Genomic DNA, 16,006 nt, shown 5'->3' on the forward strand with positions numbered 1-16,006 from the left:
TGTATGTGTGTATGTTCATTAATGTTATAATCAAAAATATTACAAAAACACATATAAAAATGAGTTATATTATATTACTCTACACAGTAAAAAATATGCCTTTTTTTAATTTGAGCCAAGAGGGCAGAGATTATTTCGCCAATGTCAGAAAAAAAAATGTCTTTAAAAGTCTAACATATTAAATGGCAAACACCTTGACAGTGATAGCCAATAATGAAGGTTCCGGTGAAATTATATTATATGGAAATTATTGATATATTTTAAATACCATTAAAATTAACTTTAACATAAAAATGATTTTATAAGGTTGTTACATTTTATATACTTTTTAGTTTAACTTTAACGATAATTTTGTTATAAAAAATATTATATTACTTTTGTTTTGATAGCAAACTAAAAGTTGTGAGTATTTGTTAATCAATTAAAATATAAAAAACTATTTGTTGCATTTTAAAACTTTGTAATGAATCGTAAAATATAAAAAAATAGGTGTCATTACGACACAAAACAGACAATATTGACAAATTTGATTTAAATAAAAGTTATTGTTGTCTGTACTTTTGCAATTTGGCGAGGAAAACATGCATATGATATAAATTAGTACTTTTTTATAGACTAAGCAATGGAACTGTTGTTTTAATTTACTGGTTAGTTACTTAAGAGTTGAACTTCTCCTTATGGAATTATTATACAGTTCATTCTGTTCATTGCGTCAAGGATAACTTTAACTTCCACTACTTTCATAGGTACGCACAGATAATAAAAGTACTAAACAATTTTTCGTTGAAATAAAATTAAGATGATTATACAACACTATTATATACATATATTTAGACAAAATTTGATTTTAACGTTTTTGGGATACGATTCTAACGCAGTACGCAGTACTTTGTACACACACATTAACATGCCTTAGGATTTCTCATAAACAATATGTTAATTTTGTGTGAAGTTTGCAACGTATAAATTCCACATACAACGGGCACTACAATATTTTAATATTGAACAAATTTATGTTTTAAAACGACTTAATACAAGCAAATATAGTATAGTGAAGATGGATTTAATATATGTATACCACTTGACGTAACTAGTGTATTGGTCTATTGGTCTACTTAAAAGGTTGATAATTCCTAGCTACTAGGTACAATAAATTATACTGAATTTTTCTTTCAAGACAATATCAATAGAGCGTAAAATTCTGGCAATGTTATATTCCCGCGCCTCGAAGGTTCAAAAGATCCTTGATCCTCAACTAATCTCTTTGATGAAATCGGATATCTGACCCATTATATTTTGGGATTTCGGTAATAAAACGCATTTGAGTTTGCGCACATACTTAATAATATCTCCTAGGTTTTTGTTATGGACCCCTGTGACCGATTGTAGGCAACAATGACTGATATTCATAAAAACTACGTATACAACAAAATGCATTTAAATAGTACCCACTATTTAACTAACGTTTAAAATAAACAAAATAAATTGATATCATGGGATGCTTAGAATCTTGTATGTGAAAGATAGCATTACATAATTTCGTTGCTCACTTGACAGCTATAATACATAAATATGGCATTTTCGTACGCATGTTCTACAAATAAATTCGTCGACTGTCTCTTACATTGATTGATCCTCCAATAATTATCGTACAGAACATCTTAAAAATAATTTACACTTTTTTTGTCTATTATAGAACTAGTTGAAAACATATTGTGATGAATTTGTAGTCGAAAATTATGAAATTTTTCGAGTACATGGTTTGTTATTTGGTAATGCGAAGAGCGTTTCAAGGCTTAAGGAGGAAAAACTATTCAAAATTCTCCATTTCATAACATTCATACGACTCGCCTGTGTTGTCCTACTTTGGTTCGGCAATTGCTTTGTTTTAAACGATATCGCATGCTTTGCGCTTACAAAACATATCCGAGTACTTAGTTGCGTTTTAGGATTTTAGGTTCGCAATGAAATTTAATTTATAAATATAATATATATTATACAAAATATTTACAAAACAAAGTAAAATATTCTTTAAGCTTAACGTGTTGAAATATGGATGCGTTGTAAATAAATGACTTAAACTACTTTAGATTTAAATAAAAAGCAACTACTAATAACTGTTGGCAGGGCTTTGTAAAAGCACATCTGGGCAGGTAGTAAATACCGCCTACTCTTATATTATATCGCTAAGAGCAATACTTAGAATTGTTGAGTTCTGGTTTGAGGAATGAGTGAGCCATAAACACTCCCTAGTGTCTGACTCACATCTCAGTTCCCAAGATTGGCGATGTAAGGAATCGTTAAAATTTCTAAAGACCATCGTAACCCATTTATCATTTGCTATAAAAGATACTTTATTCTTAATTTAGTGACCTTACACGAAAGTTACCAGCTTAAAACTCCTATCCGTCCACATACTAACCTTCATGAGGTCTTGACATCAAATGCTTTGATGTGTCAATTTACTTTGACACTCCATTGTACTTTGGTTCAATAGTTAATGATATCACATGTGTCAACTATTGTTGTTGATTGATGTAATTATCTTCTATTGCGTTAGCCTTGCCCGTATATTTATGACACGTCGACGTAATTTCAAAACCTTACAGTTCTCTCCTTTCATTTCTATTGTAGAATCGAGCGCAAATTATCTGGGTAGATAAGATCAACGGCACTAATTATACTGACATACAACAATGATACGATTCTGTACGATCATATAATCACTCTTGATATATTCACAGCTAAGTTATTAGCTCCGATGTTATCGGAATGGTAACTTGAAACAAATGCAAAAACCTAGAAGGCTTTTTGCGAGGTCGTCTGAGTAGATATCGCCGAACGTCAATAATTCTGTATTACTGTATTTTGTTTTCCGGTTGTATGAACTAAAACGATTACAAGCACAAAACGTGTAACAATTTATATTCATACTTCGACATATCCTTTGGTGTGAAGGGAAGATTGTATTGTTTTACACAGAGTGACTTTTAGTTTTAAAACTACTAAATAGTATTGTAGAGATCATTTAACACAAGATCATGCATGGGATTCGCATGGGCTTCGCGCGGGTGAAAAATAACTGTCAAGGAAAATGATATGACTGAAATATAATTTCTACTCTAAAGCAATCAGAAATAATGTAGTTTTATTTTCTTATCATTTAAATGAATAATTTCTGTCCGATAACCCAGTGAAAAAATTGGTTTCGGAGATTACTCTCTACATACAAACAAAAACATTCTACATCTTTGTAATATTATATTAATAATAATATAGAAAAAACAAAAGATTTATTATGTAACGAAATCCAAAATTGTTGATATTTTAAGCGGAGACACCTGTGTATATTTATATATGTAAATTGGCTTCGTTTTCAATACCTCACGTGACCTATTCGGCCAGTTAAACTTATTACACTGACAATACAGTCGTTTACTTAGATTATTTTTATTCACTAAAACGGTACAATGATTCCACATAATGTTCAATTATTTATTCGTATCACACAAATGAAAGCGACGCTTACTAATCCGACTCGCCTCTTGAATGTACGATGTTATATCGTTTTATACGTATTTCCCTGTTTACGAATGTAAACAAAAACATCTCTTACACAAATCTATTACTCGCTTAGGAAATAAAATGTTGACTTTCTCTTAAAAATCGTTTTTTAGATTCGACGGTGTTGCTGTTGCAACAGGTTATGTATAATCTAGAATATATTAAAAGTTTTTCTAAATGTACATCTAAACTTACCGTTATAATATTATTCTGATGTTGACTTAATAATCACAAGAAGAATAAGTAATCTATACTAATATAATAAGAAGCGAAAGTAAGTCTGCTCTTTCACGGCCAAGCCACAGAGCCGAATTTGATAAAATTTGGTATGAAGCAAGCTCGAACCCCAGGAAAGAACTTAGGCAACTTTATATGGCTAACCTCTAAAACGCAGGCGAAGCGGAGGGTAACAACTAGTATTATATAATACGATAATCATGTCACTTGGTGGATAACTTAATTATAGCATTCTTGATCCTATACTTGGTTAACATGCCCTTGTTTAAGTATTTGCATTGACATTAGACTAAAAATGCGTTGCCAATAATTTCAATACTTTCCAATAACACTAACAACGGAGTGAAATACTATAACGGGGCGGGTGCCCCGACAAGTGCAATTTATTATTAAAGAAAATAATTTGCTACAAATATAATAAAGGAATGCCGAAAAAATAGAATTGGATCACTATTTCTAAAAAAAAACATTAAATTATTATATTTAGTATTTTTATTTAACATTGTAAGTAATTTAAACAAAGAAAAATATTTATGGAAATCTTTAACATAAGCTCACAATTTTCCACGACAATACAAATGAATCGAGAATTTAAACCGAGCTTTAATACTAACGATGCATAAATGACAAAACTTAAACAATAATGAATTAGGTACGATGAATCAACTAAATATATATTTTTTTTAAAACCAAAGGCCCTATGTCAGACGAAATAGTCACTCAGCTTACAGTAGACACCAGGTGGCCCGCCAGCGCGTCTTTCTTACGTTTATAAATTTAAAAAAAGTTTTTATGAACTAAAGATAATTGGAGCATACCAAAAACATCTAGTCTGCCCTATCGTTCGAGTCCCACCCACGGGTTCGACACAAATGTCAATGTCGTCGTTACTCATCGTTGGAATCCGCAAAGAAATATTTGAGTAAGGTCTACTTAATAATTGTATAACATTTAAAGATCATTTCACATTGTGCACAATAATCGCTTGAACTCTTGATTTAATAATATATTTATTATAAATAAAACATGTTTGGTAGATAAGTTTAAATACGTAACATTTAAGTAAAACATTGTGCTCAATGGAGTTGCACCATTTCTTATTTTATTTCACTTAAAATTGTATTCGTTGATTTCCATGCAGGATAAATGTATTAGTAATTGTATTTGATAAAAATATTGACTTCTGAGTCTTTATGTTGTTTTTTCTAGGTAGAATTTAAAAAATCGAAATCAAAATATACTTTATTCAAGAAGGTTTTAATAATATGCATTTTTGAATCGACATTTTTCAGAATTGTCTTAAACGTAAAGCCACCGCTCCGGAATGTAGATTATACTGTTGTAATTAGTTTTATTCAAAAGTGACAATGAAAATGAATACCGATTTTAAAAAGTTTTTATCGTTTAGTATCAAACTATTAGTTATCTCCTACACACCGACAGTATTCTAAATATGTAGTTACTATCAATCATACCCCAGACCTGTACAAAGCTATTTGCATCGTTTGCATAATTAGTATGGTTTTTGAGTTCTCCATTTAGTCATTCATGTCTTGCCGAATTGACAATTATGACTTACTTTCAAGAACGGTAAATGCATTTTGCCAAAACTATAGTTTTCACGTCGCTTTCTTTTTAGCGTATTGTGCTTGATTTCGTAGCCATCAAGATTGGCCATTTCATCTGTAGTTTCTAGCTGAAACTTTTAAAGGCTATTATTAATTTGTTTGGATTTTATTCGTAATAATGATCTTCTAATTGCAGAGCTATATAACTAAAATAAACAAAACGTTTGTCATAATATTAATAATAATTTATGTAAGAATTTATTCATAAAAACGCAAATGTCTTATTAATGGGCAATACCTGACTGACAGTCCATTTCGTATGTACATAATATCTATTTGGTATGTTACTGGCACAGAGATAGTTAGCAGAACTTAATAAATAAATTACTCCGCTAACGATAGTAATTGCTGTAATACCATAATACGGTCAGTAAAAAAAATAATTCATGATATTTTATAGTTGAAGTTTTTAAATTATACCTATGTTTTATATACGAGAATGTATATTCTGAAAATAATTGCTTTATATATTATAGCACATAGATATATCAACACTAAGTTATGTAAGCTGATCTTTTATATTATCAGATCATATTGACTGTAATCGAGACATGAATACCGCTATATCACAAATTACATTTTAAAAATTTAACATGAAAATTTCATAGTTTGATTTTGGTTTTTAATTATTTACAGATAGTTTGGGCGGTGAGCGGTGGAGCGGGATACAATTGCCCGTATGGTCAGAACTGTGCGTTCGAGCCCGCTCCGCCAGGTCGTGCACCTGCATGCGCACAGCCTGGCCTAACGTACTGCTTACATCCAGATCCGTACCCCGAGTAAGCACGAAATTTTTTTTTTATTAATATTATCCTTATTATGCCCCTTGAGAAAACATAGAAATATTTTAACAAAAATTGCAGTCGAGTCTCGTTAGAATTATGGGTTAGTTTACCGCCATCATATAGGTAGTTAAATCACTTACGAGATCCACTGATGGATACTCGTAACGAAAAATCTTCAGGCGGTTCTTACGACACTCAAGAAGGCTTAATTATATCATTATTATAGTTATTTAATAAGGAAAATAATTCAGAAATGAGATAAACAATCCTCGCCTTTAAATTAAAATAGTGTTTGATATCTGGACGAATCCCACGCTGTTTTAGATACCCACAAAAATATTTGGTTTTTTTTTTACGTTAAATTGATAACTTTTTTATGTATACATCAATATTTATATTTCAGTAAAGTAATAAGAAAATTGGTCGAAGCTGGCCAATACGACATCCGTACTCTATTGTCTGACGAAAGTCGCGACGACTTTGAATCGAATAAAAAGACAAACTACCCGTACGGATATGGACCGAACTCGCTCCCACACGTGGACCAAATCTCGCTCGTTGACGATGACGCCTTTCACAAGGACTACAATACAAAGTTCCACTCGAAATTTAATCACGGTAAGGACACATATTTTATTACTTTTATGTTAAAGGGTAGCTGGCGGATGAGCAAATGGACCACCTGATGGGAAGTGGACACCACCGCTCATAGATATTGACGCTTTAAGAAATAATAACCATTCCCTACATAACACCAATGCGCCAACAACCTTGGGAACTAAAATGTTATGTCCCTTGTGCCTGTAGTTACACTGGCTCACTCACGTTTCAAACCGAAACACAACAATGCTAAGTATTGCTATTTGGCGGTGGAATAACTCAAGAGACGGTGGTACCTACCCAGATCAACTTACACATAGATACTTGATCTTAAAATAGTATCAAGTATTAATTCAATGTTTATATTTTTTATATTATTATTCTAGGCATGACATTGTAATATACGTGTCAGTCCTACGGACAGCCCTGGCAGGGCTGCAACGTATATTAAAAATATTTATAATTACACTTTGCTCACTCACGTATTACACCGGGAATATTACCATATGCCAAAGAATTACGGCTTTAAGACACTAAGATGCATGACTTATATTTTAGAAATTATCGTCAAATGTCGAAAATCTGTGTCGAAATCAATTAAATTGATAATTTTTGGACAAAAAGTCGCTAAGTATATTCAATGATAAGCATACTTTAAGTGTTGCTGTATTTCAGTTTAGAGTGTGATAAATGAATAAGACGGTGTTATATTAGGCACAAGATATAATATGTTAGATACTTTGATTACACATTAAAGTAGTAAGGGGTAGATAAATAAATAAACGTAAATATTGGACAACATCACATACATTACTCTGATCCCAATGTTAGTAGCTAAAGCACTTGTGTTGTGGAAAATTAGAAGTATCGACGGTACCACACATAGACCCAAGACAACATAGAAAACTAGTTAACTTTTTCTACATCGACTCGGCCGGGAAGCGAACCCGAGACCTCGGAGTGGCGTACCCATGAAAACCGGTGTACACACTACTCGGAGGTCATCGATTATATATACTTCTTGCAGTGCCATTGATTATATGAGCACAAAAGTCAGAAGTTAATAAATTATTTATAACTAAAACAGTCAAATATTGAAATGAGTCGACAAATATATAATCTTACAATACATCATTTGTGTGCACACTTATAAATTAATATGAAACACGCCATCCGTCACTGACACCAGCTAATCTAGAACTTGTCGAGATTTTATATTTAACCTATAAGAATATTTTTTAAGATTTTTTGGATTTTACAAAAAGGGCGTAATTTTATAAAAAAAATATTCAAACGTTTCAATGAAATTATAAAAAATATACAAAAGTGTTTTTTTTTATTTTATTTTTCTATTACCAATTTATTTATAACTTCACATTTCATTCATTTTACAAATGTCTCCTCTAAATGGTTATAATGTAACAAACCAATTGAATATATGTGTTATTAAATTGTAAGACAAATTACGTTGACTGTACAAAAGTTAACTGTCACAGTCGACGGCGTCGTCCGCCCAGGTTTATAAAAGCATAATTCATTGTTTTAAGCACAATTTTTAGGGATAAATTATTTATATTTATTTTAGTAAATATATTTTAGTGACATGGTATATATAAATATATTTAATTATATATGTATGTTTACGGAGAATTGCACTCCTGTACTTTACCGTGATGCAAAAGTAACCCGTGTCATTATCTTAAAACTCCATTACAAAAAACACATCTAATCGTTGATATTTTTCATGAAAGAACGACAAACTCACAAACACACTGTTGAATTGATGTTAGTATATGTTATCGATTAAGGCTAAAAAGTTAATTATAGCTAGTGATGCTATTAATTTCCGCCCGATGAATGGTTTAGCATTGATTAGATATTTTTACTGACAAATTATTTATAACCAATTGACTTCAAAGACACTTAATTAGGCCGCTTGCGCTATCCATATAAATTGAATAGCTTATAATGATGTATCTTACACCTTGATATATCAAACATTTTATTTAATTTTAACAAAATTATATATTTAATTTGAAATTTTTCAGATGTTTATTCCGACAAAGCACCTTTACAACCTCCTTCATCAAACGACCCAACGCCATACAATATAAAAGCATACCAAGCTTCCAATTATTCCAAATTCGGGTTCCAAGGGTACCACACGTCGCCGCCATCGTACTGGAACCCTACCATCAACCAGTATGATTATGATAATAGACGTCTACGACAGAACAGTGACGTGCCTAACTTGAATTCGTACAATCCGAACTATTTCAATTCACCTTTGTATCAAAATTATGAGGCAGATTGGCTCAGAGCGTCGAGTGGAGTGTCGCAGTATAATCCAAATGAATGGTGGAAGTAAGTAGCAAGGATTTTATACATATATTGAGGTTGAGAAAAATATAATAAGTATTGATTAGGCTTACTAGAAATATATTCCTGCTTTAATTGTTTGTTAATCTCTTCTAATGGTATTAAAGCGAAAGTAACTCTGTCTGTCTTTCTGTTGTTCTTTCACGGCCAAACCTGAACCGAATAAAATGAAATTTAGTATGAGGCAAGCTTGGACCCCAAGAAATGCCTTGGGCTACTTTTTAATTCCTAACACCTGACGACCAACCCCAAAACACGAGCGAAGTCGCGTGCAGCTAGTGTTATATATATCGAAAAATTTAATAATATTGTATTATTCGTGATGGGGATGCAAATCTTCTTAATATACGTTTATTTGTGCGAATAAATGACTATGACTAAGAAATATTTTATTTAAAATTTGATATTAAAACAAGTAAGAGAATTATTTTATATATTCTAAAATAATTTAAGTGTATCTTATTAAAATTTTGCTCGATCTATAGTTTGATATTTGGAGAGTAGAGTGTAATTTTTTCGTTTTTATCCTTCTCGTATGTAACAACGAATAGCACTTACTCATGGCTTGATCACAATATTTCTATAACAAAGAATTTAAGTATCGAATTTAGTGTTTTAAATTAACAAATTACAATAATTTCACAAGAGTAGATGCACACAGTCACGGATTTCGGTCTAAGATATTATAAATACTATTTTAAACTCGCCTTTTTTTTTAGAAAAAATATTCCTTACAAAGAAATAATCTCAATAGAGTAGTTGTTATCGTGTTACAGTAACCATGATTAAATAATAAAATCATACACTTCTATTATGTTCCTATTATTAGATATATAGCACCGTCTCGTTCTGACTCTGACGTGACAATACAAAGATCCATCACATTTCCGACACGCACAACGACTCTCCGACACACGAGACGGAGACGCAATGCTGAATTGGTGGAGGCTGCAGCCAAGCGGACCCTAACAGGCGCTGAGGCTTTGAGGATAGCTCTAGGATTGGCGAAGTTAGTATTGTCAAAATTTTGGAACTATTTTTTTATATGTATATATTCTTATTGGATGTAAGAAAATCTAATCACCGTGCCTCGTGTAATCTATAGAATTATTTAAACGCTGATATACTTATTATATTTTTTTATTTTACAGCGAAGACGAATCAGCCGAGAGGCCAAGGCGTCAAGCAGCAAATACTGAGGAATTGTGCCGCGTACGTACACAATTTATCAATCCCCGCGCAGCCCTCAACAACAAAGGCAATTGGCGGTATGTCGTCAATATGCCAGACAATATGACACAACTTGTACGAGCTGAAATTTGCACGTAAGTTTAATCTTCTAAACAATTTCCTCAAGACAAATATTAAAAGAAAAAGTGCCATCTATATCTTATTCAAGGTACTAATAAGAGAGATGTAATATACAGCGACATCTATTGTTCAATAGCAAATTCAATAAAACTGTTTCTTATTTATTTTTAAAATCTTCATGAAACTAATTAAACATATTTTACAAAAGATCAACAGAATGCAGTGGATTGTGTACGATACCTATTGGATACAGTTCCCGATGCGAGCAAAAGTATATTCAGAAGCGCTTGGTGGCACTTGAATCGACTGGACAGAATTTGTATACTGATGTTTTCTGGATACCAAGTTGTTGCCAATGTACAATAATAAATAATAATTAACATTATAATAATTTTAATAGATCGTTTGTGATTTAATTTTAAGAAATAAAACTTGTTCATTTACTTTTAGTTCTGCTATTCAAATACAGATGGCGCTTTAAGCTTCTCAAATAGACATTTATATTGTGTGAATAATAATATTTTGTTACAATAAATTTTAAATAAAACTTATTAAGAATATTTTTGTCATAAAACTCTTATCGTTTTTACAATTAACTTTTATCCACTTTGACTTACGCAATGTCATGACATTATTGTAATATTTTCAATTGCGTAAAAAGCATTCTGTAATGGGGTCGTGTGTTTCTATTAGGTGAGATTGAATTAGATTATCTTAGCATCCTAAAGGCAGAGTATTATGATTATGTATAAAAATAATAGATAAATAGAAATATTTAATCAAGTATTATGTGATTTTATGCGACTTGTAAATAGTAAGAATGGAAGTTACACGATGATACCATTTTAATGATTTATAAATGTAAAACGATTTAAATTTAAGGTTTGGTTCAATCATTGCACAATGTTTTGTCAAATAATGTATAATGCTAATTTAAAATATATAAATATGCTTACTGTATTGATCTCTGCGATGGATTCCGGGGCTCGCTTTTTTAATTAATAATAGGCTTGTAATAAATTCATATAATAATAATAATTGATTTTGTACTTTCGATACATTTATTTTGACATAGTTGGCTTCTTACAAATAAAATTAAAGCCATTATATCTATTTTATAACAATTTATATGTATTATGTATACGTAATGTTCATTTCATAACACAAACTAAAAACATAAAAATGAAATTTAAAACAGTTTAGTAGCAACTCATAAATGTCTGAGCCAAATCCGCCTCTCTCGTTGAGGCAAACGAATTCGAAGCGAAATCTACCAAGTAACTCTACAACGAGTACAAATATCTACGTGAGTCAGATATGTTCCTAATATTTATGTAGGTTTCCTCACAATGTTTTCCTTCAATTCTAAGCACAAAATGAATATTAACATTACTGTATGATTAATATATAAATTAATGCATACATGGCTTTAATTCCACAACATGAGTGATCTCTCGATTTGGAGAGAAATTCCCTTTTGCTAAAATATTATAGTAATAAATTTTGTCCTTTTATTTATTATAAAACTTTTGATACATATAATAACTACCTAAAAATACCTACTACCCAGCTTTTTCCTGCATTACATAAACATATATTAATATATCTTTTATTTGGACTAACAAATTATGTTGCGATTAACGGAATTAAGAACATTTTGCAATTTAAATAAATGTATTTCGCATTTTATTTATATATTTCTAATTAAATTATTTCAGAATGAAAATAAATTGTGAATTTTTACTACATAAATAAAGCAAAGATTTTTTTTAATTATTGAAGTTTTATTCTTGAAACCGATCATGCTATGATAAAATGCATCTGTTACTAAAAGTTATATTCACGTAATAAAATTAAAAAGCTTTTAGAGATCTAGAATACGGGTAAGCGGAGTCAAGTATACGGTCTTCACAACAAGGTAGACTAAAATTGTAATAGATTTTTTTATTTTATTTTCGAATTTCGATCAGATTTCAAAGTCCTTAATAATATAATAATGAAGTGTCGAAAAAGTTTAAAATTTATAAAAAGGTTAGTTCGATATCATTTCTCTTGACAAATGTCGAGTTAGTCGCTCGCGTACGCTTTTCGTATGAAGTTTAATATATATTTTCTATTCTAAGTGGAAAGTATACTCGACCCGAAAACGAATTATACATAATTAACGACACAATTTCTAAAATGTTTTATTAAGAACTGTAACTCGAAATCAGTGTGTGTGTAGGCCACCAGATGTCGTTTTTACATCTGTCAATACTGGTGGGACTGAGACTGTATTATGAGAAGTATACGTGTCATATATTTATTTGTGTTTAAATATTAGTGTCCACATTTTGAATATTCTTTCTATTACAGTACATACAAAATTACATACCTAGTAATAAAATAATTACACAATTAAATGAAATCTATATTAAAGTAATATAGTGGAAACATGTTCATGGAAACTTGAAAAACAAAAGAAATTGAAATTATTTATTAACACTATCATAAGCTCTTAATAATCATATTACATTTTTCGTTTATGTTTATTTTTCATTGTAAATAAAAAAATGAGGTAACTTGATTTTCAAAAACTCTTTCAATTGATACACGCTTTGTCAAATTAAAAGAACATATTTTAGAAATCGTGGATACACGATAAGTATCTAAAGTTTACATAAGTATATTTTTCAATGCATAAATTAAAGTTAATTATTATTTAAACTCTTTTGACATAGATATCTAAATACTAGATACGACAAATATTTTTGAATAAAATATTGTAGTCATTGAATTTTTCGTTCAGTCTTTACGAACTCTAAAGACGGCACATTTTCCTTAGATTAAGTTAACAACAGTTATGGGGTGAAAATCCGCAGAGGGACAGCTCGCTTGGTCCCGAACCCCGGGGTTATCGGTCCTACCTTAACAAATTTTGTCTTGAACAAATTGTTTATTTAACAACAAAACGTTAAGTAAATATTATGTATTTAAGGCTATTTTGTGAAGTATGTTGTTAGCAATCGCCTACGTAACAAGAAAATTTGAGGCGAACTATTTGATGGATGTGTTGATAGTTCGTAAAGTTTTTACTCCTCGATTTGATAGAGGAGTACTCAGTCCATATAATTATAATTAAGATCCATTTTAATTTTCTTCAAGTCTACTGATACGTCATCTGTGTATACGTCAAACCAAAAGTAATATTGAGCAATTCATGTCCAACAATTGTTACATAAATCCCGTTCAAATAAGACTGAGAGCACTCACAACGAGCGCCAAAACTCGCGCTTTTAAAATAAAAATCCAAGCAAAAAGTCGCTCGACACGCGTAAAAGTAAAAGAGGAAGCGGGGAAAAAATCAATGCTTGCGTTTTATGTTCTGTGCGTGTGACAGATCGGTTGTCATGGCGACTACGGCGGGGGAAATTGTTGGCGGGAAAAAAGGGCTTATGACTCGCTATAAAAACAAAATGGCGCCTGTGCATGCCGCGGAAAGTTGACGATCGCGATGCGTTCCATTATAAGCTTTTATTGTTTCGGTGGGTTTAGTGTGCGTCGTGCGAGCGGGAGAGAAGATAGGGTAAGGGAGCCGGTAATCGATATTACGCACTTTTGTAGCAATGAAATTGGCGCGGCACGATGCAAGAACGCGGCTTGCACGCATTGCAACCTTTTAATTTTTGATTTCGTTCCATTTTATTCGAGCACTTTCATGTGAAATTTTTGATGGCATTTAGATACGATATTTTTGATAGTTCAAACATAATAATTATTTTAGAGTGCATTTAACAAATAAATGTATGGTAATTAAGTATGTGCTATCAAAGTTCATAATATTAAAATTAAAATTTTTAAGTCGTAGCTTTATCGCTATCCATAAAAATGATTAATTTGATAAAATCTGTATCTGCCATCGAAGTAGTATTTTTTATGGAATGATAACTCGATTTGATTGTTTGATTTTGAAATGATTTATTTCAATGAAACATGATTAAAATTCATACAAATGTAAAGAAAACCTAGGAAATGAATCACATTAGTGCACACGACAAATTTATAAAATAAATATTTTATAAAATAATGAAGGCAACCAATAGAAAATTACAGGATTCTATAATTTGTTTAAAGTAAATATTTAATTTCGTAAATATTGCGTTGCAAGAAAAATGTAATCAATAATATTATTACACAGATGGCATAAACCCAGGAGGATGTAGAGTAATGATGTTAGGACAGTAAGTTATTATTGTGAAAATTCGATGAGTCACAAACGGGCGCGGTACAAACGTAATAATAATTGCAAGCGATATATATGAAAACTTTCTTGCACATTCATTTATATATATTATTTAAAAAAGGCAGATAGATTGGCAAACGTTAAGTGATTGTCACATTGACATTGGAACGGTAAGAAACATTTACCATCCCTTACATTGACAATGCGTCCTTAACCTTGGGAATTAAGATGTTATGTCCCTTGTGTCTGAAGTTACCTTTCAAACGGGAACACAGCTATTAACCTATCGCCAAACAATATGTGACTGGTACCTATCCCGACGAGCTTGCACCAAGCACTGCCAAGTAAATATATCTTTATGATACCTGGCTACAACGCTCACTGCTAGCTTCCTTGTCGTGAACTTTCGCTTATGACAAAATATTAAATAAACCATTTGTTGCTGTCCGGGTGTTTTCAATGTAGTATTTCTAGACATGGTGTTTAGTACACTAGCTTTTGATAAATGTATTTTTTAAAGGAAGCGTTCGTGTATGTTGTCTTGAACTTTGCATCAAAGGTGAAACAATATTTCAACTGCGTAACACGGCATCTTCAGTCGTGGAATAAGTGTAAAATTATAGAAGTCAAATCCATCATAGGATTACAAACATTGTCGTTACCATTTTATCGTCGTTGTTACCATTTGAATTGTAAACTGTTGTACTTGAGTCTATTTAATAATCTGTTAAATTGACTTTATTGAACAAAGCTTTTGCGTAATACGTTAGTCAATTTGTGTGTCAAACGATGTGCAGACTTTTTATGCTTAAGATTGCGGTGTAATTCGACGCACGTGGAGACGGGAGATTTGTGCCAGTGGGGATTTTTCTATTACTTATAATCAAAAATAATTTGTATTTTATATAATTATAAATATATAAACCGAACAAATATATTATAGCAAATGTAAATTGATACCCAAAGTTCGTAATATATTTTAACATATTCGTTTCGTATTCGTATAACAACATTTCGTATATAATTTAACAAAATAGCGATTTAATTTTTATACCGTCCTCAATGAAATGTGTAACTTGTTTTGTCGATCTAATATAAGCTGTCACGATGCCGAACTTCGAAACATTGCATCTATATAATACAGAACAATAAATACACAAACTTTCAAATAAATTAGAAAAGTATATAATAGTAATAATAAAACTATACTTCATACAAACAAGGTCTCGTTATAGCTTATATTGATTTAACATCAACAACCAAATTACAATATTAAGTTG

At 31.1% G+C, this 16,006-nt stretch overlaps 1 protein-coding gene across 1 annotated transcript in view; it reads left to right on the forward strand.

The window, feature by feature from the left end:
• The window catches only part of LOC125064027 (protein spaetzle 5), a 31,557-nt gene extending 19,412 nt beyond the window's left edge, over positions 1–12,145 (forward strand). The window contains exons 3-8 of the mRNA XM_047670799.1: positions 6,066–6,208; positions 6,618–6,832; positions 8,863–9,178; positions 10,023–10,202; positions 10,345–10,518; positions 10,713–12,145. Of these exons, the coding sequence (XP_047526755.1) occupies positions 6,066–6,208; positions 6,618–6,832; positions 8,863–9,178; positions 10,023–10,202; positions 10,345–10,518; positions 10,713–10,884 (1,200 nt within the window). The 3' untranslated portion in view covers positions 10,885–12,145. The remainder of the gene's footprint in view (positions 1–6,065; positions 6,209–6,617; positions 6,833–8,862; positions 9,179–10,022; positions 10,203–10,344; positions 10,519–10,712) is intronic.
• Positions 12,146–16,006: the final 3,861 nt, after the last annotated feature.

This window comes from Vanessa atalanta, chromosome 5 (assembly GCF_905147765.1).
Source record: "Vanessa atalanta chromosome 5, ilVanAtal1.2, whole genome shotgun sequence".
Classification (NCBI taxonomy): Eukaryota; Metazoa; Arthropoda; class Insecta; order Lepidoptera; family Nymphalidae; genus Vanessa; species Vanessa atalanta.